The sequence below is a fragment of the Macaca mulatta genome, chromosome 7 (genome assembly GCF_049350105.2).
Source record: "Macaca mulatta isolate MMU2019108-1 chromosome 7, T2T-MMU8v2.0, whole genome shotgun sequence".
Lineage (NCBI taxonomy): Eukaryota > Metazoa > Chordata > Mammalia > Primates > Cercopithecidae > Macaca > Macaca mulatta.
This window is the reverse complement of record NC_133412.1, coordinates 1,616,402-1,641,641: the sequence shown is the minus strand read 5'-3', so window position 1 is coordinate 1,641,641 and position 25,240 is coordinate 1,616,402. Positions and strand designations below refer to the sequence as shown.

At 50.4% G+C, this 25,240-nt stretch overlaps 4 protein-coding genes across 33 annotated transcripts in view; 2 read left to right on the top strand and 2 right to left on the bottom strand.

The window, feature by feature from the left end:
- Positions 1–2,732, bottom strand: part of HERC2 (HECT and RLD domain containing E3 ubiquitin protein ligase 2) — a 219,844-nt gene extending 217,112 nt beyond the window's left edge. For all 3 annotated transcript variants that reach the window (XR_013395438.1, XM_015141725.3, XM_077938885.1), the window contains exons 1-2: positions 2,616–2,732; positions 1,903–2,004 (exon numbers count right to left, since the gene is read on the bottom strand). Coding sequence is in view for 2 of the 3 variants with exons in the window: in XM_015141725.3 (XP_014997211.3) it covers positions 1,903–1,974 (72 nt within the window). In the remaining variant the exon portion in view is untranslated. The remainder of the gene's footprint in view (positions 1–1,902; positions 2,005–2,615) is intronic.
- NIPA1 (NIPA magnesium transporter 1) overlaps positions 1–25,240 on the top strand; it is a 96,198-nt gene that overhangs the window by 3,330 nt on the left and 67,628 nt on the right. The window lies entirely within an intron of this gene.
- Positions 1–25,240, bottom strand: part of LOC100424132 (E3 ubiquitin-protein ligase HERC2) — a 119,117-nt gene that overhangs the window by 73,497 nt on the left and 20,380 nt on the right. For 12 of the 26 annotated variants that reach the window (XM_077938894.1, XM_077938898.1, XM_077938889.1 and 9 more), the window contains one exon: positions 20,543–22,288. The exons of 1 other annotated variant lie outside the window; for it this stretch is intronic. Coding sequence is in view for 5 of the 25 variants with exons in the window: in XM_077938889.1 (XP_077795015.1) it covers positions 22,204–22,288 (85 nt within the window). In the remaining 20 variants the exon portion in view is untranslated. Of the gene's footprint in view, positions 1–20,542; positions 22,901–23,563; positions 25,141–25,240 lie in introns of those variants that run through there. 13 more of the 26 variants (XM_077938896.1, XM_077938901.1, XM_077938892.1 and 10 more) reach the window with 3 other exon arrangements.
- On the top strand, positions 12,695–25,163 carry LOC100427218 (uncharacterized). 2 transcript variants are annotated; one of them, XM_077938886.1, is made up of 8 exons: positions 12,695–13,567; positions 19,251–19,376; positions 20,811–20,861; positions 20,950–21,043; positions 21,140–21,246; positions 22,479–22,537; positions 22,864–23,005; positions 23,615–25,163. In XM_077938886.1, the coding sequence occupies exons 1-8, from the start codon at positions 13,517–13,519 to the stop codon at positions 25,064–25,066; spliced, it is 2,082 nt and encodes a 693-aa protein (XP_077795012.1). In that variant the 5' UTR covers positions 12,695–13,516; the 3' UTR covers positions 25,067–25,163. The 2 variants fall into 2 exon arrangements, with proteins under 2 accessions (XP_077795012.1, XP_028706445.2); XM_028850612.2 differs by lacking the exon at positions 12,695–13,567 and adding an exon at positions 17,140–17,593.

Here is a 25,240-nt window from a genome sequence, read left to right as displayed (position 1 = left end):
ACAACAGATTTCTTTTTTTCTTTTTTTTTGAAACGGTTTTGTTCTCATTGCTCAGGCTGGAGTGCAATGGCGTGATCTCGACTCACTGCAACCTCCGCCACCCAGGTTCAAGCGACTCTCCTGCCTCAGCCTCCCAAGTAGCTGGGATTACAGGCATACACCACCACACTTGGCTAATTTTGTACTTTTAGTAGAGACGGAGTTTCACCATCTTGGTCAGGGTCAGGCTGGCCTCCAACTCCTGACCTCAGGGGATCCACCCGCCTCGGCCTCCCAAAGTGCCAGGACAACAGGCGTGAGCCACCGCACTCGGCCCCACAACACAGTTCTAAACACTGGGCTCTCATATCTACAAACACTCAATACGTGTTTAAAAAGAAAAAGAAAAATTAGGAAAGGGCAATAACACTTTAGTGCATCTATCATCAACAACTGCTTAACAGCGTACACGACTTTTGATGAACAGTCGTACTATGTAACACTGTGTTATAAAAGGCAGATTACTTAATACTTAAAGATGGTTAACCTTGGCCGGGCGCGGTGGCTCACGCCTGTAATCCCAGCACTTTGGGAGGCCGAGACGGGCGGATCACGAGGTCAGGAGATCCAGACCATCCTGGCTAACACGGTGAAACCCTGTCTCTACTAAAAAATACAAAAAACTAGCCGGGCGAGGTGGCGGGCGCCTGTAGTCCCAGCTACTCGGGAGGCTGAGGCAGGAGAATGGCCTAAACCCGGGAGGCGGAGCTTGCAGTGAGCTGAGATCCTGCCACTGCACTCCAGCCTGGGTGACAGAGCGAGACTCCGTCTCAAAAAAAACAAAAAAGGGCCGGGCGCGGTGGCTCAAGCCTGTAATCCCAGCACTTTGGGAGGCCGAGACGGGCGGATCACGAGGTCAGGAGATCGAGACCATCCTGGCTAACACGGTGAAACCCCGTCTCTACTAAAAAATACAAAAAACTAGCCGGGCGAGGTGGCGGGCGCCTATAGTCCCAGCTACTCGGGAGGTTGAGGCAGGAGAATGGCGTGAACCCGGGAGGCGGAGCTTGCAGTGAGCTGAGATCCCGCCACTGCACTCCAGCCTCGGTGACAGAGCGAGACTCCGTCTCAAAAAAAAAAAAAAAAAAAAAAAAAAAAAGATGGTTAACCTTAGGGAGGAGGAAAATACACTGACACACAGAAAATATTTCAAACACTTCTTTTTGCTGTTGATAAGGAGTTCCAAAAGTAGTTTTTCCAAGCCATTTCCAAATAAAAGTAGCTTGGGGGTAAACGATTGTCTACTGAAATATTACTGTTATTATTTATTTAATAATGTCCTGAGAAGCTTGCAATTATCTCATTAAATCAAAAAATTAATATTTACGGCCAACATTGTTTCCTCATATTCTTGATGTGAAAATCTGAGCACTCCTCTTAATAAGGAGTTACAAATACAAAACAAACAGCTCAACTGAACTGACTCTTATCTCTCTAGAAACACAAACACAAGACCTCATAAAATGGGTTTCTAAAGGCCATAATTACTACAACTTACTTCTCCAATTTTCCCCTCCACAGTTAACTAAACAGCTCAAAAACTATCAGTAACAACAGTCACCATCATATGGTTAGGAATGTGACATTTCTTAACCACTACTAATAAATAGGGAAAAAAATTTTGCCTATGAATAGATCTCAAGTTTCCTGCACTTGCAAGAAACTAATTAAAAGGCAGCCCTGCACAACCTACAAAAAGAGCCATGAAGACTGTTACATTTTAAGTTACAGGAAACAAACCTGCTCCTCTAATTCAGCAAGATACAACTGACTTCCCTTTACATACCCTAAAAAAAAGCCTTACACGAGAAATTTAAACATGGAAGCAGAAACACACTAAGAAAAAGACATGTCAAACCCCACCTGTATATCTGTTTTCAACCATTTGGAGTCAAGGCGAGCCTGGGCAGCCAAACAGAAAGAGTCAGAGGGCATCTTTTCTCCAGTGTCCTCCAGTTCTCAGGCCTGCAAGTAAACATACATGTTGAAGACCTAACTCTTTTTAATAGTTTACAAAGACACTCCCGAAAGGTTTAACGCAGAAAAAAAAAGAGAGAGAGAAAACAGAAAGGGGGAAGAGAAGAGCTGGGGGAGGGGAGTGAAGGGGAGAGAGGGAAAGAGGGAAGAGATGGAGGGGAGGGAGGTGGGGAAGGGAAAGCCTCCTTCCAAGGTAGGCAGGGTGTGCCGAGTTTCTGCACTACGCTGGCGAGACCTTGAGAATGGACGGTCAGAGGAGGCCAAGTCACAATGTCATCCCCCTGCCCTCAAATCCAAAAGGCACACACACCCGACAGGAGGCCCATCGTTTTAAAGACAAATGACAGCAGCATGAATCTGCCGCTTTACCCCACAGCAGGGCGCGTGCGTGAAACAAATTACTCAAAAGGATCGCCTGCAGAAAAACCCACAGCCACCACCACTTAGATTGGAGAGAGGCCCGAGGCTGCGCCGCGGGCGGTCCGCGCAGGCCCCGGTGCAGCCGCCGCGCCCACGCCCGCCTCCCGGGCTCGGCCGCCCGCCAGCCCCGCGCCCGCACCGCCTCCGCCGCCGGCCGCCCCGGTGCCCCAGGCCAGGACCTGACGCGCAGGGCCCGGTCGCCTCGCCCCGCCGGCGCGCGGACGCAGCCTCCCAGGAGCCGCTGGCTCAGCCGGCGCCCGCGATCCCGGCGCCTCTCGCGGCCCGAGGGGCGGGCTGACGCGGGACTGCCGCCCCCCGCGTACGGCCAATCGCAACGAGGCTGCTCCGCGGGCGCAGCCAATGGGGAAGAGGAGCCCTTCGCGTCTCCTCCCGACTCTCCCGCTTCCTGCAATCCCGCTTATCTTCCTACTTGGAGCGACCCGGCTGCGGCCAGGGCCAACCGCGGGCGCCGGAAGGCGGGATTTCCTCCGGACGCATGCCTGCCCTCACTCCCACGGGAGACTTCCTGGCCCCGAGCGCTCTTAATCTCGCGGCGGCGGGTGGCCGCGCTCACACTGACTGGAGCTGTCCAGGGCGCTGGTCGAGTGGCGAGACCAGCTCTCCTGGAGATGACACCGGATCTTCGTGCGGTCGGCTCTCTCGGGCCTGAAGAGCTTTATCCTATGTGTTCAACTGAATGCAGCAGAAGTCTTGGGCAGATTACATGGAGCAGCTGTGGAAGCACTGCGCAGGGAATCCAAGAAGGAAACAGACCTCCAGCGACCACAAAACAAAAGTGAAGAAACATAAAACAATATAGGCCGGGCATGGTGGCTCACGTCTGTAATTTTCAGCGCTTTGGGACGCCGAAGCGGGAGGATCCCTCGAAGCCAGGAGTTGGAGGATCCCATGTTGCCAGACTGGGTAACATAGCAAGACCCCATCTCTAAAAAAAACAAAAAACTTAACAATTAGCCAGGTGTGGTGGCACACACCTGTGATCCCAGCTGCTCAGGAGGCTGAGACAAGAGAATCGCCTGAGCTGGGAGGTCAATGCTACAGTGAGCTGAGATCATGCCACTGCACTCCAACCTGGGTGACAGAGTGAGATCCTGCCTGTAAGAACCTGCCGGGCGTGGTGGCTCATGCCTGTAATCCCAGCACTTTGGGAGGTCGAGGCAGGTGGATCATTTGAGGTCAGGAGTTCAAGACCAGCCTGGCCAACATCGTGAGACCCCTTCTCTACTAAAAATACAAAGATTAGCCAGGTGTGGTGGCCCGTGCCTGTAATCCCAGCTACTCGGGAGGCTGAGGCAGAAGAATCGCTTGAAGCCGGGAGGCGGAGGTTACAGTGAGCCGAGATTGCACCCCTGCACTCCAGCCTGGGGACAGAGGCTGCACCACTGCAGCCTTGACTTACCGGCTTCAGGTGGTTCTCCCACCTCAGCCTTGCCAGTAGCTGGGACTGCGGGCACTTGCAACCACGCCTGGCTAATTTTTGTATTTTTTGTAGAGACAGGATTTCGCCATGTTGACCAGGCTGGTCTTGAACTCCTGGGCTCAAGTGACCCACCCGCCTCAGTCTCCCAAAATGCTGGGATTACAGGTGTGAGTCACTGCACTCGGCTAATAGTAATGAACTTGAACAGAAGGAAAGACATTATTTTATTGATTATGTTTTATCTACACTTTCTAATTTTTCTGAACATGTAAAGATAAAATTCTATTCTTAAAACTCAATAAGACCTCAGAACAAAAAAATTAGAGTTGGCCGGGCGCGGTGGCTCAAGCCTGTAATCCCAGCACTTTGGGAGGCCGAGACGGGCGGATCACGAGGTCAGGAGATCGAGACCATCCTGGCTAACACGGTGAAACCCCGTCTCTACTAAAAAGTACAAAAAACTAGCCGGGCGAGGTGGTGGGCGCCTGTAGTCCCAGCTACTCGGGAGGCTGAGGCAGGAGAATGGCGTGAACCCGGGAGGCGGAGCTTGCAGTGAGCCGAGATCGCGTCACTGCACTCCAGCCTGGGCGACAGAGCCGAGACTCCGTCTCAAAAAAAAAAAAAAAAAAAAAAAAAAATTAGAATATAAGTATTTAGTTAACTTGTACAAATTTGGTTTCTGGAAAAATAATAGATTTTCTGAGGAAAAAAATCCACCACTTTGGCCGGGCGCAGTGGCTTACACCTGTAATCCCAGCACTTTGGGAGGCCCAGGCAGTGGATAACCTGAGGTCAGGAGTTCTAGACCAGCCTGACCAACATGAAGAAACCCCCATCTCTACTGAAAATACAAAAATTAGCCAGACCTGGTGGCACGCGCCTGTAATCCCAGCTACTCAGGAGGCTGAGGCTGGAGAATCGCTTGAACCCAGGAGGCAGAGGTTGCAGTGAGCTGAGATCGCACCATAGGACTCCAGCCTGGGTGACAAGAGCAAAACTCTGTGTCAAAAAAAAAAAAAAAGGAAAAGGATACAAACGTACAACATTAAAATAGTAACCAAAAAAGAGCTGAAGTGGCTGTACTAATATGTAATACACTTTAAATTAAAGCAGGGCTGGGCATGGTAGCTCACGCCTGTAATCCCAGCACTTTTGGAGGTGGAGGCAGAGAGGCCAGAAGTTTGAGATCAGCCTGAGCAAGATGGCATAATCCCATCTCTACAAAAAATACAAAAATTAGGCAGGCATGGTGGTGCCCATCTGTGTTCCCAGCTATTTGGGAGGCTGAGGTGGGAGGATCATGTGAACTGGGAGGTTGAGGCTGCAGTGAGCTAAGAGATTGGGCCCCTGCACTCTACCCTGGGCATCAGAGTGAGACCCTGTCTGAAAATTTAAAAAAAAAAAAAAAATGAGATTGAGAGACAAAAAAGGACATCTTTTTTTTTTTTTTTTTTTTTTTTTAGATGGAGTTTCGCTATCGTTGCCAAGGCTGGAGTGCAATTGTGCAATCTTGGCTCACTGCAACCTCCGCCTCCCCGGTTTAAGTGATTCTCCTGCCTCAGCCTCCCAAGTAGCTGGCACTACATGTGCCTGCCATCACGCCTGGCTAATTTTTGTATTTTGGTACAGATGGGGTTTCACCACGTTGGCCAGGCTGGTCTCGAACTCCTGACCTCAGGTGATCCACCAGCCTTGGCCTCCCAAAGTGCTGGGATTACAGATGTGAGCCACCGCACCAGCTGAAACCCTCATTTTAAAAAAGGCTGGGTCACGCATCATGGCTCATGCCTGTAATCCCAGCACTTTGACAGACCTACACGGACGGATCACCTGAGGTCAGGAGTTCGAGACCAGACTGACCAATGTGGTGAAACCCCATCTCTACCAAAAATACAAAAATTAGCCAGGCTTGGTGGCACGCACCTGTAATCCCAGCTACTCAGGAGGCTGAGACAGGAGAATTGCTTGAATCCAGGAGGCGGAGGTTGCAGTGAGCCAAGATCGCGCTACCGCACTGCAGCCTGGGTGGCAGACTGAGATACCATCTCAAAAAATAAATAAATAAAGCCTGGCTGCCAGATGTGGTGCAGAGGCCTAGTTTGTTGACTCCTGTACTTAAGATGTAAAACTCTAAAAAACAGTGAGGCGCAGGACCAGCAAAATTGGTCCCTGAGCACTGTCTTTATAATAACATGTTACACTGTGGTTTTTTTGTTTTGTTTTTTCTTTGTTTCTTTGTTTTTTTGTTTTGTTTTTTCTTTGTTTCTTTGTTTGAGGCGGAGTTTTGCTCTTGTTGCCCAGGCTGGAGTGCGATGACGTGATCTCAGCTCACAACAACATCAGCCTTCCAGATTCAAGCCATTCTCCTGCCTCAGCCTCCCAAGTAGCTGGGATTTCAGTCATGCAACACCACACCCAGCTAATTTTGCACTTTTAGTAGGGACGGTGTTTCTCCATGTTGGTCGGGCTGGTCTCGAACTCCTGACCTCAAGTGATCTACCCGCCTCAGCCTCCCAAAGTGCTGGGATTACAGGTGTGAGCCACCGCACCTGGCCTTTTTTTTTTTTTTTTTTTTTTCAGACAGAGTCTGACTCCTTCACCCAGGCTGGAGTGCAGTGGCACTATCTCAGTTCACTGTAACCTCTGCCTCTCCAGGCTCAGGAAATTCTCCTGCCTCAGCCTTCCTAGTAGCTGGGATTACTGGCATGCACCACGATATCCGACTAATTTTTGTATTTTTAGTAGAGATGGGGTTTCACCATGTTGGCCAGGCTGGTCTCAAATTCCTGACCTCAATTGATCTGCCCTCCTCGGCCTCCCAAAGTACTGGGATTATAGGCCTGACCCACCACATATGACCCTGTGTGTTTTATGTACGTTTCTATATGTGTTATATTTCACAATAAACTAAATATTAAAACAAAGAATAACTGATAGCTCTGCACAATCAAAGGCATTTAAATTTCACCCTCACAAATAATTTTTTTTTTTTTTGAGACGGGGTCACACTCTGTTACCTAGGCTGAAGTGCAGTGGCACCACCTTGGTTCACTGCAGCCTTGACCTCCCAGGCCCAGGCGATCCTTCTACCTCAGTCTCCCGAGTAGCTGGGACTCTAGGCACACTCCACCACACACCCGCCTCATTTTTGTATTTTTGGTAAAGATGGGGTTTCATCTTGTTGACCAGGCTGGTCTCGAACTCCTGGGATCAAGGAATCCACCAACCTTGGCTTTCCAAAGTGCTGATATTACAGGCGTGAGCCACTGCACCTGGCCAAGAATTGTTTCTTCTCCTTACCTAGGTAGAGACTTCTGCAGAAATGCTGGGAGATCTTTGGAGAGGGAAGATATTTCAAATTAAAAGTTTAATACTTGGCCGGGCACGGTGGCTTAAGCCTGTAATCCCAGCACTTTGGGAGGCTGAGGCGGGCAGACCACAAAGTCAGGAGATCGATACCATCCTAGCTAACACGGTGAACCCCATCTCTACTAAAGAAATACAAAAAATTAGCCAGGCATCGTGGCGGGCACCTGTAGTCGCAGCTACTCGGGAGGCTGAGGCAGGAAAATGGCATGAACCTGGGAGGCGGAGCTTGCACTGAGCTAAGATCATGCCACTGCACTCCGGCCTGGGCGACTGAGCAAGACTCCGTCTCAAAAAAAAAAAAAAAAAAAAAATTAATACTTTCGGAGGCCAACGCGGGTGGATCACGAGGTCAGGAGTTCAAGACCAGCCTGGCCAAGATGGTGAAACCCCGTCTCTGCCAAAAATACAAAAATTAGCCAGGCATGGTGGCAGGTACCTGTAATCCCAGCTACTCAGGAGGCTAAGGCAGAACTGCTTGAACCCGGGCGGCAGAGGTTGCCGTGAGCCAAGATAGCACCACTGCACTCCAGCCTTGGCAATAAGAGTCAGACTCCATATAAAAAAAAAAAAATTAATTGATCTAGTTCTAAACCTCATTTTGAATCCACCCATATTACTCTGAAATACATTGATCTTTCCTGTGGCTAAAACCTTAAAGATTAGCCAGTAACTCCCATTGCACTTGAAGAAATCCAATCTCCTGGCTGTGGCCCCTCATTAGGCTGCTGTTGGCCGACCTCGGTGCCTCTAGTTTGTGTACAACGCATATGTCAACTTACAATAAATCATACAAGGCTTTTTTAGCTCTAAAAGGCTATTATTCACTAGTTGCTGTGTGAATCAGTATTTCTGGGTGTAATTAGAAATTATCAGAGTTGATGCCCAAGACTCATCTCAACCAGCACGGGGGAGGCATCTGCTCCTTTTATGGTCAGTGACTCTGGGCCTCCTTCTGCTGGGCTCAGTCCTGAGGTGGGTCTGACTCAGCTCAGAGCTGTGCACCCCTAGTCCTCCTCTCAGCTCAGAGCTGTGCACCCCTCGTTCTCCTCCCCAACTTGCTTGAGTGCTCTTTAGGATGGGGCTGAACACGGCCTTCTCGAAACCACTTGGCTCCACCACAGGCCCTGAGAACTGATTGGGTCACTCTGGTGGGCTCCCCAGCCCTAGCCAAGAAGGGTTTCTCTAGGGAGACTGGCCCTAACTCATGAGACCTGGAGCCCCAAAGATCCTGACCAGGGGGCTGCCTCCTCCAGGGAGGGGCCACTCGCCCCGACCCAGCTCCCTTCACAGAGACCCATCCGACAGAGCTGAGGAAAACCATGCCGCATAAATGAATAAATAAATAAATAACGATGCCGGGTACCTGTGGATTCTGTAATTCCTGAAAGAGGGCAGAGTGGCTGGCTCACAGCAAGCGCAGTAGCAGGTACTGCTCCCTGGCCAGGCTGTGCTCTGTCTCCTGGTTGGGAGCCCTAGGGGACAAGAAAAGCCAGAGGAGACCAGCTCGCCCAGAAGGCACCTCTCCACCCCTTCCCCAGAGTTTCTGGGACACGAAGCCCACCTGAGGGACATGTGCCTCCTTGGGAGTTGTACCAGGCCTCCTTCCTGATCTGGCCATGCAGTGGTTTTCAGTGCCAGAAATAGATGAATAAAATAGGCCCTTTATTGGATGTCCTTCAGGAACACGCACACTTCTTTGGATCTCTCCAGCATTTTATCTCTATTTAAAGTTAAATGCTGTGTTATACCGAGTATTGGAAAAGATGTAGAAGTACAAGAACTGTCAAGCTGGCAGTAGCATAAAGTTGTATAAGCACATTGGAAACCTGTTTGGCAGTTACTACTAAAGCTAAATATATGCCTACCTTCAGAAATTCCATCCTAAGCAGGTACACAAGAGAAATGAATGCAAATGTCCACAAAAAGACTTATATAAGAATGCTCATTGCCATTTTTATTCATAAGAGCCCCAAATGAAAACCACCGAAATGTCCAACAGGAGAGTGAATAAATGGTGATACATTCACATCATGGAATACTACACAGCCAAAAAAGAAAAACGAAGGGGCAGGAACATTCCACGACATGGGTGAACAGAGGGAGCCAGGTACGAGAGACACTGCACCATCCCACTGAGATGAAGCGCAGGAAGCAGAACTGATGACGATTGAAGTCCGAAGAGTAGTTTCCTTTGTGGGAAAGTGTAGATCAGGAAGGAGCCTTCTGGGGTACTAGAAATCTGCTGTATCTTGGTTGGGTGCAGTGGCTCACGCTGGTAATCCCAGCACTTCGGGAGGCCTAGGCAAGAGAGTCGCTTGAGCCCAGGAGTTAGAGACCAGCTTGGGCAACATAGCGAGATCCCATCTCTACAAAAAATTAAAAATTAGCGGCCGGGCGCGGTGGCTCACGCCTGTAATCCCAGCACTTTGGGAGGCCGAGGCGGGCGGATCACGAGGTCAGGAGATCGAGACCATCCTGGCTAACACGGTGAAACCCTGTCTCTACTAAAAAAAATGCAAAAAATTAGCCGGGCGAGGCGGCGGGCGCCTGTAGTCCCAGCTACTCGGGAGGCTGAGGCAGGAGAATGGCGTCAACCCGGGAGGCGGAGCTTGCAGTGAGCCGAGATCGCGCCACTGCACTCCAGCCCGGGCGACAGAGCGAGACTCCGTCTCAAAAAAAAAAAAAAGGCCGGACGCGGTGGCTCACGCCTGTAATCCCAGCACTTTGGGAGGCCGAGGCGGGCGGATCACAAGGTCAGGAGATCGAGACCACGGTGAAACCCCGTCTCTACTAAAAATACAAAAAATTAGCCGGGCGCGGTTGTGGGCGCCTGTAGTCCCAGCTACTCGGGAGGCTGAGGCAGGAGAATGGCGTGAACCCGGGAGGCGGAGCTTGCAGTGAGCCGAGATCGCGCCACTGCACTCCAGCCTGGGCGACAGAGCGAGACTCCGTCTCAAAAAAAAAAAAAAAAAAAAAAAAAAATTAGCATGGCACGCTGGTGTGCGCCTGTAGTCTCAGCTACTCAGGAGGCTGAGGCAGGAGGATCGCTTGAGCTCAAGAGTTTGAGGCTGCAGTGAGCTATGATTGTGCCAGTGCACTCCAGCCTATAATTTCCGTGACTGAGCAAGACCAGTCGCAAAAAAAGAAAAAAAGAAAAAAAAAAAGAAAGTAAGGGAAAGGAAAGGAAGAGAAGAAAGGAAAAGAAAAGAAAAGAGAAAAGAAAAGGAAGGCTGAGCACGGTGTTTCACATCCATAATCACAGCACTTTGGCAGGCCAAGATAGGTGAATCACTTGAGGCTGGGAGTTTGAGGCCAGCCTGGACAACATAACAAAACCAAAAATACAAAAATTAACCAGGCATGTTGGTACATGCCTGTAATCCCAGCTACTCAGGAGGCTGAGGCATGCAAATCCCTTGAACTCGGCAGGTGGAGGTTGCAGTGAGCCGAGATCACGTCACTGCACTCCAGCCTGGGTGACAGAGTAAGACTCTGTCTCAAAAAAAAGAAAAAAAAAATTCCATTAGTAAACATAGAATGATTGAATTATAAGAATCACCATTTTGGGCTGGGCACAGTGGCTCACGCCTGTAATCCTGGTATGACATTGTGAGGCTGAGGAGGGCAGATCACGAGGTCAGGAGATCGAGGCCATCTTGGCCAACATGGTGAAGCCCTGTCTCTACTCAAAATACAAAAATTAGCTGTGGTGGTGGTGCATGCCTTTAATCCCAGATACTCAGGAGGCTAAAACAGGAGAATCAATTGAACCCGGGAGGCAGAGGTTGCAGTGAGCCAAGATCGCGCCACTGCACTCCAGCTTGGCAACAGAGTGAGACTCCATCTCAGAAAAAAAAAAAAAAAAAAAATCACCATTTTGTGGTATTTAATTAATTTATTGAGGCAAAGATGGTAATGGATGAAACTACTGTATTAGATGAGAGGATGACGGGGATGTTTGCAGTGAAGGAGTCAGTTTCTCACCACCTGAATTATTTGAACTTAGCACCACTAAAAGTGGAGCAATCAGGTACAGACTGCCTGCAGACCTGATGCAATAGAAATCACTGACACCATCTAGTTCGTTTTTTTGTTTTTGTTTTTCTTTTCTTTTTTTTTTTTTTTTTGACGCAGAGTCTCACTGTGTCACTGAGGCTAGAGTGCAGTGGCATGATATCGGCTCACTGCAATCTCCACCGCCCTGGTTTAAGTGCCTCAGCCTTCTGAGCAGCTGGGATTACAAGAATCTGCCACAACACCTGGCTAATTTTTATACTTTTAGTAGAGACAGGGTTTCACCATGTTGGCCAGGCTGGTCTCGAACTCCTGACCTCTAGTGATCCGCCTGCCTCGGCCTCCCAAATTTCTGGGATTACAGGTGTAAGCCACCATGCCCAGTCTATTCCATATTTTAAATATTAAAAAGTAGAACCTGGCCAGGTGTGGTGGCTCACACCTGTAGTCCTAGCACTTTGGGAGGCTGAAGTAGGAGGATCGCTTGAGCCCGGGAGTTCAAGACCAGCCTGGGCAACAGAGCAAGACTCCATAGTGGGGGAAAAAAAAAAGAATTAGTACTTTTGTCTAGGATGTTGTTCAGAAGAGTTAGAATAGCAGGTCTGAGACTACTGTCCTTAAAGGGCTGCTTGCAAATTTGGCATCTAGAAACTTGGGTTTAGAGAGGGCTATCACCATTCCCTACCTAATAAGAGCGGCTCACTGTGCCTAAACTGTTTGTACAAACAACATAGTTTATGTTGCTTTCTTTTATTTTATTTATTTATTGAGACAGAGTCTCCTTCTGTCACCCAGGCTGGAGTGCAGTGGCGTGAATTCTGCTCACTGCAACCTCTGCCTCCCAGGTTCAAGCGATTCTCCTGCCTCAGCCTCCTAAGTAGCTGAGATTACAGGCATACACCACCACACACAGCTAAATGTTGTATTTTTAGTAGAGATGGGGTTTCACCATGTTGGCCAGGCTGATGTCAAACTCCTGACCTCAAGTGATCCACCCGCCTTGGCCTCCCAAAGTGCTGGGATTACAGGCCTGAACCACTGCGCCTGGCTGCGCTTTCCTTCAGAATGCTGCTGTCCTTTGGGGTGAGACAAGGGGCCTTCCTGGTGAACACGGCCCGGGGCGGCCTGGCGGACGAGAAGGCGTTGGCCCAGCGCGGCCCTGGACGTGCAGGAGCCAGAACTCTTCAGCTTTAGCCAGGCCCCCCAGGATGCGGCCAGTCTCTTCTGCACCCGCCACGCTGCGTGGTACAGCCAGCAGGCATCCACCGAGATGAGCGAGGCGGGGCCGGGAGATCCGCAGAGCCGTCCCGGGACGGATCCCAGACGGCCTGAAGAACCGTGTCAACAAGGACCATCTGGCGGCCGCCACCCACTGGGCCGGCAGCGACCCCGCGTGGTGCCCCTGAGCTCAACCGGGCCGCCTACAGGTGCCCTCCGGGCGCGGTGGGCGTGGCTCCCACTGGCAACGCCCCACTGGCGTCCCAGCTGCTGCGGAAGGTGCGTCTCCAGCGCCGCGTCCCTGTCCCACGCCTGCCCCCGTGGCCCGCCCGCCCCACGCCCCTTCTCCTGGCCAAACCGTGGAGCCCGAGGTGGACAGAGGCCACGCCAGAGACCAGCTGTAGCTCCCGCGCCTGGGCGGAGGGCCCGGAAACCCTCGGACCAGAGTATGTGGAGGAGGCGCCTGCGTGGCGGCCCTGGCACTGCAGAGACTGGTCTGGGCTGTCAGGAGGAGGCAGGGGGCAGCGCTGGGCCTCGTGTGGGTTGTCGTCCGTCCTGTGGGCGCTCTGCCCTGTGTCCTTTGCGTTCCTCATTAAGCAGAAGTCAGTAGTTATTCTGCCATGAACCTTCTTGTCTGTGTAGTTTTTAGAACATTGCAAAGGATCTGTTTGCTTAGCTGTCAACAAAAAGAAAACCTGAACCAGCATTCGGAAGTCAATTTGAGGGTTTTTTTAGTTGTGGTTTGTTTGTTTGTTTGTGTTTTTTATGTTGGAACGTGCCCCGGAATCAGGCAGTTGGCAAACTTCTCAGGACAATGAATCCTTCCTGTTTTTCTTTTTATGCCACACAGTGCATTCTTTTTTCCACCTGCTTATTTTTAGAATAATTTAGAAAAACAAAATGAAGGCTGTTTTTCCTAATTTTGGCATGAATCCCCCGCCTTGTACCAAATGAAGACGGCATCACGAAGCAGCTCCAAGAGGAAAAGCTTGGGCATGCCCAGCATGCCCGCTGCCCATCGACGTCTGTCCTGGGGACATGGAGGGTACCCATCGTCCCAGCCCGCACCAGTGCCGTCCTACTGATGTGGTAGGCTAGCAATATTTTGGTTAAAATCATGTTTGTCACTGTAACCATTTGTATGAATTAAAGAAATAAAAATCCCGGAAAAAGAGAAAAAAAAGAGAGAGAGAGACAGTGAGGCTACTGAGCAGAGTGGCCTCAGGCAGTGGCCTCAGAGAACCGCCTGCAGCCCTCTTAAGAGCGGCGGCTTGGCCACTGCAATACAGGACACAGCCAACTGGGTGGGCTGGGCCCGGGCCAAGTTGATGCTGAGACAATGGAACTTGCACCAGAGATCCAGAACCCTGGAAGGAGTGGACCCCTCAGCCAACACCAGCGTGAAGGGCTGAGTAGGCACAAGAGAAGACTCTCATGGTGTGGCCAGAGTGAGCCGGAGGACCCGGAATCAGGCCCCCGTGCCACTCTGCCTCTGCCATCCTCATTCCGGACTAAATCCATATTGAGCTCCTGGTGTGTGAGGTCTTACTATTTCACAGAGTAGACAGACAAAAGCAGTCCACTGTTGGCCGAGCGCGGTGGCTCATGCCTGTAATCCCAGCACATTGGTAGGCTGAGGCAGGCAGATCACCTGAGGTCAGGAGTTCGAGACTAGCCTGGCCAATATGGCAAAATCCTGTCCCTCTAAAAATATAAAAATTAGCTGGGTGAGGTGGTGGGTGCCTGTAATCCCAGCCTACTCAGGAGGCTGAGGTGGGAGAATCACTTGAACCTGGGAGGCGGAAGTTGCAATGAGCCAAGAAGGCGCCACTGCACTCCAGTCTAGGCCACAAGAGTGAGACTCTATCTCAAAACAAAAAACAACAACAAAAATTCCACTGTCAAGATGGCAGCGTAGGCCGGGCGCGGTGGCTCAAGCCTGTAATCCCAGCACTTTGGGAGGCCGAGATGGGCGGATCACGAGGTCAGGAGATCGAGAGACGATCCCGGCTAACACGGTGAAACCCCGTCTCTACTAAAAAATACAAAAAAATAGCCGGGCGAGGTGGCGGGCGCCTGTAGTCCCAGCTACTCAGGAGGCTGAGGCAGGAGAATGGCGTAAACCCGGGAGGCGGAGCTTGCAGTGAGCTGAGATCCGGCCACTGCACTCCAGCCTGGGTGACAGAGCAAGACTCCGTCTCAAAAAAAAAAAAAAAAAAAAAAAAAAAAAAAAAAAAAAAAAAAAAAAAAGATGGCAGCGTGACCACATGCTACGTCTCTTTTTTCTATAGAACATCATTAGACATAGTAAAAAAAAAAAAAACAGAAGGCAGAGCATGCAGTGAGCCAAGATTGCACCACTGCACTCCAGCACTCCAGCCTGGGCGACAGAGCGAGACTGCTTTAAAAAAAGAAAAAAACACCTAACTAGACATCACCAGAAAAAAAACTTAACACTCCACTTTCTCTTGTGAATGTAAGTACAAAATTACCAAATGAACTATGAGCAAGCCCATCTCAACCACATATAAAATGATATTAATCATATATCACAACAAAGTTGATTTAATTCCAGAAATGCAATGTTAAATCATTCAAAAGACAAACACTATTAAGTTACCTTATCAGCATAAAAAGACAAGAAAAAAATTGCTCAATCACAAAAGAAAAAAGCAATTGACAAAATTCAGTGCCTATTCATAAATCTTAAAACCTATCTAACAGAGAGGAAGCAACATGCCCAGTTACACACCACGGCAGCTGAGAGTAGTGACATAACTTACTTGCAGCCAAAAGATGAAAATTGCAAACTGGGCACATTAGCTCATGCCTCTAATCCCAGCACTTTGGGAGGCAGAGGAGGGCAGATCACGAGGTCTGGAGTTTGAGAAAATCCTGGCCAACATGGTGAAACCTGGTCTCTACTAAAACTACAAAAAAATGAGCCGGGCGTGGTGGCACGCACCTGTAATCTCCTCTACTTGGGAGGCTGAGGCAGAAGAATCGCTTGAACCACAGGGGCGGAGGTTGTTACAGTGAACCAAGATGGCATCACTGCACTCCAGCCTGGCAACAGAGCAAGAATGAGTTTTAAAAAAACAAAACAAAACAAAACAGATGAAAATTGAATTGCAGTATACTCTTAAAATTTTTGAGAAATCTATGTTTTTCAGCTAAAAAGAGACAGACTCAGCCTTTTGACCTTTCCTCTTTCCCTCCCTGGAAGGCAATCCAAGGCCTGGAAAAACAGCAGCCACATTGTAACTACAAGAATAAAAACATGATTGGCCGGGCGCGGTGGTTCAAGCCTGTAATCCCAGCACTTTGGGAGGCCGAGACGGGCGGATCACGAGGTCAGGAGATCGAGACCATCCTGGCTAACACGGTGAAATCCCGTCTCTACTAAAAATACAAAAAACTAGCTGGGCGAGGTGGCGGGCACCTGTAGTCCCAGCTACTCGGGAGGCTGAGGCAGGAGAATGGCGGGAACCCGGGAGGCGGAGCTTGCAGTGAGCTGAGATCCCGCCACTGCACTCCAGCCCGGGCGACAGAGCAAGACTGCCTCAAAAATAAATAAATAAATAAATAAATAAATAAATAAAAACATGACTAAGGAAGTATTAGGAAACTGTAAAGAACCCTGGACTACCTCCCTCTGCACATTTTAAGTGACAAACATGAAATCTGTATTTCTTTTTTTTTTTTTTTTTTTTGAGACGGAGTCTCGCTCTGTCGCCGGGGCTGGAGTGCAGTGGCCAGATCTTGGCTCACTGCAAGCTCCGCCTCCCGGGTTCACGCCATTCTCCTGCCTCAGCCTCCCGAGTAGCTGGGACCACAGGCGCCGCCACCTCGCCCAGCTAGTTTTTTTTTTGTATTTTTTTTTTTTTTTTTTTTTTTTTTTTGAGACGGAGTCTCGCTCTGCCGCCCAGGCTGGAGTGCAGTGGCCGGATCTCAGCTCACTGCAAGCTCCGCCTCCCGGGTTCACGCCATTCTCCTGCCTCAGCCTCCCAAGTAGTTGGGACTACAGGCGCCCGCCACCGCGCCCGGCTAGTTTTTTTTTGTATTTTTTTTAGTAGAGACGGGGTTTCACTGTGTTAGCCAGGATGGTCTCGATCTCCTGACCTCGTGATCCGCCCGTCTCGGCCTCCCAAAGTGCTGGGATTACAGGCTTGAGCCACCGCGCCCGGCCTTTTTTTTTTTTTTTTTTTTTTTGTATTTTTTAGTAGAGACGGTGTTTCACCGTGTTAGCCAGGATGGTCTCGATCTCCTGACCTCGTGATCCGCCCGTCTCGGCCTTCCAAAGTGCTGGGATTACAGGCTTGAGCCACCGCGCCCGGCCGAAATCTGTATTTCTTTAAGTCACTGAACCAGATTTATTTTTTCTATGACTACATGTAGCCCTAAACGATGTATTAAATACTAAAATACATACTGAAATACTAAAATTTTGGTCTTGAACTCCTGACCTCAGGTGATCCACCTGCCTCAGCCTCTGAAAGTGCTGGGATTACTGGCATGATCCACCACACCCGGCTCAAAAGCTTTGTGTTTTTAAACATATTAGATATGTTTCTTGGTTTTTTGTTTAAAAAAAATAATAATATAGGAGAAAAAGAAAAATCATTGTGATTATTTTATCTTATTGGAATGTTGGATAATATAGTCTGCTTCATTAATCATCAAGAACACTGTAAATTTTCCATTTTCATTGGATTTGTACCTCAATTAAGGTGATAAAGTTTTAAAGTTTTTAAAGTGAAAGCCAGCACCACCCCTCTCCTGGAGTGGGTGGGAACAGCAGTCGCATAGGCAGCCTTCCATGTGACATCACAGGTCCTTCATGACACGTAGCTGCCTGGCCCCGCCTCCCTTCTCTTTCATCTTTCTCACTGACCAATGGGCTTCAAGCATTAAGGCCACGCCCCTATTCTGCATTCTAGTGTGGCTCTGGTTACGCCTCCTCTGGCTCAGTCACACAGCTGTGTGGTACGTGACTGGAGGTGTATCGGTGTACTCATCTGGATCATGCCACTGTGGCCCCAACCCCACTTCCCTCCCCACCCCATGATGTCAGAAGAAAACAGAGAGAGAAAATTGGCTGAGGCCAAGAAAAAGGTAAAACGCAGAGGGTTGTGGCACCCCAACCCAAACCCAGCCCCAGGCCCCCTCAGACAGCAGAACAGCTGCCAGAGTTCGTGCCACTCCAGAGGCACACCAGGCTCGGTCCTCCCAGTAACTCTGGGCTCCCCCAACCAAAATCTTCTCAGCCAGCCCCACCCCCTCAGCAGTCCTGCCTCTGCCCTCGCCAGTGACCCCAGGGTGACTTTGAGCCGGTGACTCCTAGGGCTCCCCACTCTGTACTCCACCCTCACCTCCTACTACCCCAAAACTGACCTCCCTGGGCCCTTTGGGCTCACGTCTCCAAGGACCTGGGCGCCCCTGCACCTGCCGTCACCAGTCGACCCAGGGTGACTTTGGGCAGGTGACTCCTGGGGCTCCCCACTCCATACTCGGCCCTCACCTCCCACCGCCCCAAGCCCGACCTCCCTGGGCTCTTCGGGCTCACGTCTCCAAGGACCTGGGTCCCGACCCTGCGAACCCCTCCCCAATCTCAAAGAGGCAACTTGGGCATAGCACTGATGTGTCCGCGGTCCCCCACCACCGCCCGGGGGAGTGGAATGTAGTGACGTCACAGTCCCTCTAGGAACTATCATTACTGCCGCGAGGCAGGCCTTTGATCTTAGGACCCGCACCCTAAGTGTTCTTGCCCCTTTTCTGGTTCCTCTGGTTGCAGCACAGATTTCCAGCTGGAGGAAGAGTAGGGACGATGTGACCTAGGAGCGAGAAGTTTCGGGCTGCCTTAGTCCCTTAACACAGACATTGACCGTTTGACAAGGCTACACCTCCCCTGTGAACTCAAAATGTTCAGTGTCTCTGGGTGGCAATGGGAGAATGAGTTTGGTTTGGTTTTCTCCCAGGCTTCTACTCTCCAAAGAGACTTTAGCCATTTTTTTCTAAGTTCTACACCTCATATTTGAATTCTCCATGGTTCTGGGACCACAGTTCCCATCAGTCAGTGATCTCTGAAGTGAGATTTGCTCATCTTCTGTGGAATAGATCTTGGGAAACTGAACTTGACAACTCAAATCTTCCTCATCTCATCTCAACCTGGGATACTTTGAGTGCCACAGGATAAAAATGGGGCATCTTTCTGAAGCATACAGTTTTCCCTTGATTCTTTTGAGAGACAAAAGATTAATGCTCTTGGGTATGATAGTCACATAGATTTCTAAGAGTATACCAGACTTCTCTCTGAAATGAAGCTTGGGTTGTCCTCTGTTAAATTCCCAGATTTAACAGAAAAGCTGGCTTCTGCCCTGAGGATACATTGATGTAAAAGTTTGAGAGGTAGTGGTGTACTTCTTCACACTAACAGACAACAGACGTGTGAGGATGTATGACTCTAAATCACAGTGTGTACTTTCCTGCCTACTTTTTACTTTTTTACCTCTGCTTCTGGTTTTGGTCCCTGGAAACTGCCGATTTGTGGCAAAACCCCAGAGCTCAGAGTCAGAAGACTGAGTTTAAGGTCCATTATTGCCTTTTTTTTTCTGCCACAGTATTGATCCCTCTCAGTCGTGATTTTGACAACACCTCGTACAGTTATTGGTGGCATTAAATCAGATCACCTACGAGAGTATGTTGTATAAACTGTAAACTGACTGTAGGACCTTGGAGTTCTCATGAGTATCACTGCTCTTCTTTTCTACAGTTTAGAGGCTATCATCAGTGGAACAATGCTGGTGTTGGTACCGGAGGAACCGACACCAGAAAGAAAATAAATAACGGCACTAACCCTGAGACAACCACTTCTGGTGGTTGCCATTCACCTGAGGATGTGAGTCTTGGTTGGCTGGTCTCCTGAGGTCAGGGGCACGAGGGGCGGGTAGAAGGTAACTGTTAAGATTGTGGAAGGAAGAACTGCCGGGTACTGGTTAAGAATTCTGGGTTTGGCCGCGCGCGGCGGCTCAAGCCTGTAATCCCAGCACTTTGGGAGGCCAAGATGGGAGGATCACGAGGTCAGGAGATTGAGACCATCCTGGCTAACATAGTGAAACCCGGTCTCTACTAAAAAATACAAAAAACTAGCCAGGCGAGGTGGCGGGCGCCTGTAGTCCCAGCTACTCGGGAGGCTGAGGCAGGAGAATGGCGTAAACCTGGGAGGTGGAGCTTGCAGTGAGCTGAGATTCGGCCACTGCACTCCAGCCTGGGCAACAGAGCGAGACTCCGTCTCAAAAAAAAAAAAAAAAGATTTCTGGGTTTGAATCCTACCTCTCCATCTACTAGGAACATGATTTACGGCAAATTGCTTGAGCTCTTTGGGCCTCTTTTCACATCTATAAAATAGGGATGGTAATGTTTTACTTATATTTGTGAGGTTTGAATCAGATTTGTTATTGTTGTTGCTTTTGTGTTAATCCCTAGGCCAGGGCCTGCTGTAAACTCCTCTCCTCTTTTGAACTTGCGTTTCCTGAGGAGGTAGAGTTATAAGAGTATCACAGGTTTCTGTTTGCTCGGAGAGTCTGAGATTTAAAGATTCACTAGAATGGAAACCTGGGGGCCAAGAGCTTCTGTCTGCCTTTTCCGTCCTGTATCCCAGCTGTCCCATATCCCAGCTGTGAAGAACCGTCCCTGGCCTGTATGTGCTTGGTCAATGTTTGCTGAATGAATGCACCTTTCTAAATCACAAGCTGGCAGAAGGGTGGGCTTTTCTCACACTCCATCTCTGAAGGTTTATGTTAGTGTCTTTTCCAGAAAATCTAGTTTCAGCCTTTCAGTTCTGTGGCTGTGGGCAAAAACCAACAAAGACCCAAATCCATTTTTTTTTTTTTGGCAGTTGAGAGTTGACCAGTTCGTGTTCCCATTGGGTCTGATAACTTTGCATTTAAAATCCATCCCTGGCCCCTGCCTACCGCTTCCTGACTTGAGGAATAGAGTCGAGGGGGCCACCCTCAGTCACCTCCCTTCGACTCTCCCCACAGAAACAACAGAACTGAGCCCAGCTGGAAGAAGTAACATGATTTCTTTGTTTGCTCACATGACTGCTGGGTTTGGGGGGCACTCAGATGTAGAGGCCCCAGTCTCGCCTGGCCCACTCCCAGACTGGGGATGAAGGCTCACCCCCCACATTCCACCCCATCCCCACAGGGTCCCTGATAACCTGGCCCCATGGGTGGGCCTGTCCTGGGGCAGTGGTGCCATTCTGGGGGCATCTCTTGCTGTGCCATCTCTGCCTCCCCCTGGTAAGAGCTCTGTCTTCCTCTTCCTATAGGAAAAGGCGGCAAGCCACCAACATCAGGAAGCCCTAAGGAGGGAGCTAGAGGTGAGTGGAGGGGGTGAAGTTCCCTCCTGTCCTCTGGAGAAGGTTTCTTTGCTTCTCTTTCAGCACTTGCTTGTCTTTTCTCCCAAAGACCCAGGATCATACTATACGAATCCTTACGAGTCAGAAGACTGAACTGGAGACAGGGCTCTACTTCAGCCAGGAGGCTGCCAGGAAATGTGAAGGTGGGAATCTGGGCACCCGGTAATCCTTCAACCTGGCACTTTCACAGGCCTTTAGGGGGAGTCCTTTGTGCCACATCTCAACCTCTCTCATTCCAGGAGAGTCCAAGGATCTGGCCGGTCGCCTGCATCGTTCCTGGCACTTTGCAGGAGAGTTACAGCAGGCTCTGTCTGCTGTGTCCACACAGCACAAGAAGGCGGACAGGGTGAGTCTAACCACCTGCTCGGTCCCCTGGGAGCCCAGTTTCACAGATGGAGGAATGACCCTAAAGGTCCCCTCTGCACAATGCAGTGTCCTGTCCAGAAGGCAGCATGGACCTTTTAGTACTGCTTTTGGGTGTGGATATTAGAGGCAGGTTGGGGCTGAGTCGGCTGCTGCGGGTTAGCTGCAGGGTGCTGTGGGGAACGAGCACCGGACACAGAGCTCCAAGGCCAAGAGCCCACCCTGCCCAGACGTGGCTGTGGCCTTTGCTAAGTCCTAGGCAGGGGTTAGTGTACTTGTACCATGAAGATACAGAAGAGTATCTTTAGAATGTTACCATTTGTGTAGAAAGAAGGAACATACATGTGTGTGGCTACATAGTATGCTAATATACCTAAAACATATGTGTAAGGATTCATAAAAAACTCAGGAGACAGGAACAGTGTGTATGGGAGGTATTTCCCTTCTGTACCTTCTGAGTTTTGGACTACGCCAATGTATCATTCTTTCAAAGAGTCAACAAAGGATTAATTTCCTCCTCCTTATCTGTGCCCTACCCCCAGCGAAGGAATGGGCTTACAGAATCAGATATACCTGGGTGTTGAAAGCCCAGCTCTGTCTAAGTGATCTTAGACAACCCCTTAACCTTCAGTACCCCATGTTTTTCATCTACACAATAGAGGTAATAATGGTAACCGTCTCCTATGGAGGTTGCGAGGATTGAATGGGTTTGTTAGTGCAGTGCCTGGTGAAGCACTCAAAGGTTCTGACAGTGGGAGTAGTAACAGTAATAACAGCAGCAATCTTATCTGATCTCTCTGGGCCCCTGTTAGCCAGCTATCAATTCAATCTCTTTCCCTGTCCCTTCCACCCTTACTGAGTTCTTTGAAAAACAAGTGAGAGACAGGTGTGGTGGCTCACACCTGTAATCCCAGCTACTTGGGCGGCTGAGGCAGGAGAATCACTTGAACCTGGGAGGCGGAGGTTGTGGTAGGGTGAGATTGCAACATTGTACTCCAGCCTGGGCTACAAGAGCAAAACTCCATCTGAACAAAAAGAAAAAAAGAAAAAGAAGAAAAACAAATGAGATCCTGGGCTTGGAAGTGCCTTGAGAGCATGTCAGGTGTGACTGGGAGTGGGGAGTGGTGTGTGGAGTGGTCACTGTGGCTGTTGTTCCTGGCCGGCCAGCCACTCCTCTGCCTGCTCTATCCTGACTTCACCTTTCTCTATTTGCAGTACATAGAGGAGTTAACAAAGGAGAGGGACGCCCTGAGTCTGGAACTGTACAGGAACACGTAGGATGGGGGAAGGTGGAATGGGAGGTCTGGGGGCCCTCAGCGTGGGGGGTGTGCTGGGAGGTGGGGGTACAGGTGAGCATGGTGAGAGGCTCAAACAGGTTTTCATGTGTGCGCGGGGAAGCTCTAGTGCCGGCTGTGCCACTGACTCATGGGGTAGCCTCAGGCAACTCATGTCTTCTCTCTGGCCTGCCACCTGCGACTTTTAGTTCCTGGGGTCCCTTCCAATGCCACAGTTCTGTTGTGGGGCGAAGGTACAGGGTTGATCACCAAAGCAGTCCTTTCTGTTCTTAATTCATTCCTTTCTCCATGGCCTCCGGTCACAGCATAACCAACGAGGAGCTGAAGGCGAAAAATGCCGAACTACAAGAAAAACTTCGACTTGTAAAATCTGAGAAGTCTGAGATCCAGCTCAACGTAAAGGAGCTAAAAATGAAGCTGGAGAGGGACAAAATCCTGCTGCCACAGGTAAGAGACTGCAGCCCCCGCGGTTGTGAAAGCTCCACCCAGCTGGGACCATGGTCTAGGGATCATGCAGGGTATAGGGAGGGTCCAGCCAAGAGCTGGAAAATTTGGGTCCTTGTTCTGATCCCACCATACAACCATCTAGAGTGTGCTAAAAATCTACAAATTGTGGCCCTGCCAGGGGAATCAGAACATCAGGGTTAGTGCTTAAATTTTTTTTTAAAGAATCATAGATGAGGCCGGGCGCGGTGGCTCACGCCTGTAATCCCAGCACTTTGGGAGGCCGAGACGGGCGGATCACGAGGTCAGGAGATCGAGACCATCCTGGCTAACACGGTGAAACCCCGTCTCTACTAAAAAATACAAAAAACTAGCCGGGCGAGGTGGCGGGCGCCTGTAGTCCCAGCTACTCGGGAGGCTGAGGCAGGAGAATGGCGTGAACCCGGGAGGCGGAGCTTGCAGTGAGCTGAGATCCGGCCACCGCACTCCAGCCTGGGTGACAGAGCGAGACTCCGTCTCAAAAAAAAAAAAAAAAAAAAGAATCATAGATGAAAACCGTTATTTTATAGATTACATTTATATAGCTAGCTCATGAGTCTATTTCCTTTTGAGGTTGAAACCAACACTTTGCAGGAGGAGAAGCTGCGGGAGCAGGAGAAGAAGATATGGGAGCAGGAGGAGAAGATACGAGAGCAGGAGGAGAAGATGTGGAGACAGGAGGAAAGGCTGTGGGAGAAGGAGAAGGAGCTGCGGGAGCAGGAGAAGCAGATGCGGAAGCAGGAGGAGCAGATGTGGAAGCAGGAGGAGAAGATGTGGAGACAGGAGGAGAGGCTGCGGGAGCAGGAGGAGCAGATGCACGAGCAGGAGCAGAAGATGCGGGAGCAGGAGGAAAAGATGTGGAGACAGGAGGAGAGGCTGCGGGAGCAGGAGCAGGAGCTGCGGGAGCAGGAGCAGGAGCTGCGGGAGCAGGAGAAGCAGATGCACGAGCAGGAGCAGAAGATGCGGGAGCAGGAGGAGAAGATGTGGGAGCAGGAGGAGAAGATGTGGAGACAGGAGGAGAGGCTGCGGGAGCAGGAGGAGCAGATGCACAAGCAGGAGCAGAAGATGCGGGAGCAGGAGGAGATGATGTGGAGACAGGAGGAGAGGCTACGGGAGCAGGAGCAGGAGCTGCGGGAGCAGGAGAAGCAGATGCACGAGCAGGAGCAGAAGATGCACGAGCAGGAGCAGAAGATGCGGGAGCAGGAGGAGATGATGTGGAGACAGGAGGAGAAGATGTGGAGACAGGAGGAGAGGCTGCGGGAGCAGGAGCAGGAGCTGCACGAGCAGGAGGAGCAGATGCACAAGCAGGAGCAGAAGATGAGGGAGCAGGAGGAGAGGATGTGGGAGCAGTACCAGAGGCTGCGGGCAAAGGAGGAGAGGATGCAGGAGCAGGAGGAGAAGATGCAGAAGCAGCAGGAGATGTGGGAGCAGGAGGAGAAGATGTGGGAGCAGGAGGAGAAGATGCGAGAGGAGGAGGAGGAGAAGATGTGGGAGCAGGAGGAGATGTGGGAGGAGATGATGATGCGGGAGCAGGAGGAGATGATGCGGGAGCAGGAGGAGATGCGAGAGCAGATGGAGAAGACGAAGGAGCTGGTGGAGAAGATGCAGGAGCAGCAGAGGCTGCCAGAACAGGAGGAGGAGCTGTGGAAACAGGAGAAAATGCAGGAGCAGGAGGAGACGATACGGGAGCACGAGGAGAAGATGCGGGGGCAGGAGGAGAAGATGCGGGAGAAGGAAGAGAGGATGCGAGACCAGGAGGAGAAGCTGCCAGAGCACAAGGAGAGGTGCTCAGCGCCCTGCGTCCCTCCCTCCAAAGATCTTTGTGATACAAGCCACGCTAGCAGCATGGCGTCTGCGCGAGGAGAGGCTGGGGACGGTTCTCCCCACGACAGCCCCACTGCACAGGTCGTGCAGCTGCCTCGTGGGATGAAGAACGCCCAGGAGCGCCCAGGCTTAGGCAGCAACTCCTGCATCCCATTCTTCTACCGAGGAGACAAGAAGAAGATGAAGATCATCGACATCTAAGAGCCGGCACTGTCAACAAGGCCTACAGAAGTGTAAGCCACCATGTCACTGTGTGAATATAGTCTGAGAATAAACTTGAAAAAAAGAAAAAAGAAAATTTATGTTAAATTGTGATAAAATACTGGCCGGGCACGGTGGCCCACACCCGCAATTCCAGCACTTTGGGAGGCCTGG

Bases quoted from the DNA above. Each gene is read 5' to 3' on its own strand.
- LOC100427218 (XM_028850612.2), top strand. From the start codon at position 17,504: ATGCCACTGTGGCCCCAACCCCACTTCCCTCCCCACCCCATGATGTCA. The intron at 19,377-20,810 runs GTGAGTCTTGGT...CTCTTCCTATAG, and splicing joins GTTGCCATTCACCTGAGGAT to GAAAAGGCGGCAAGCCACCA. The intron at 21,247-22,478 runs GTGAGTCTAACC...CTCTATTTGCAG, and splicing joins AGCACAAGAAGGCGGACAGG to TACATAGAGGAGTTAACAAA.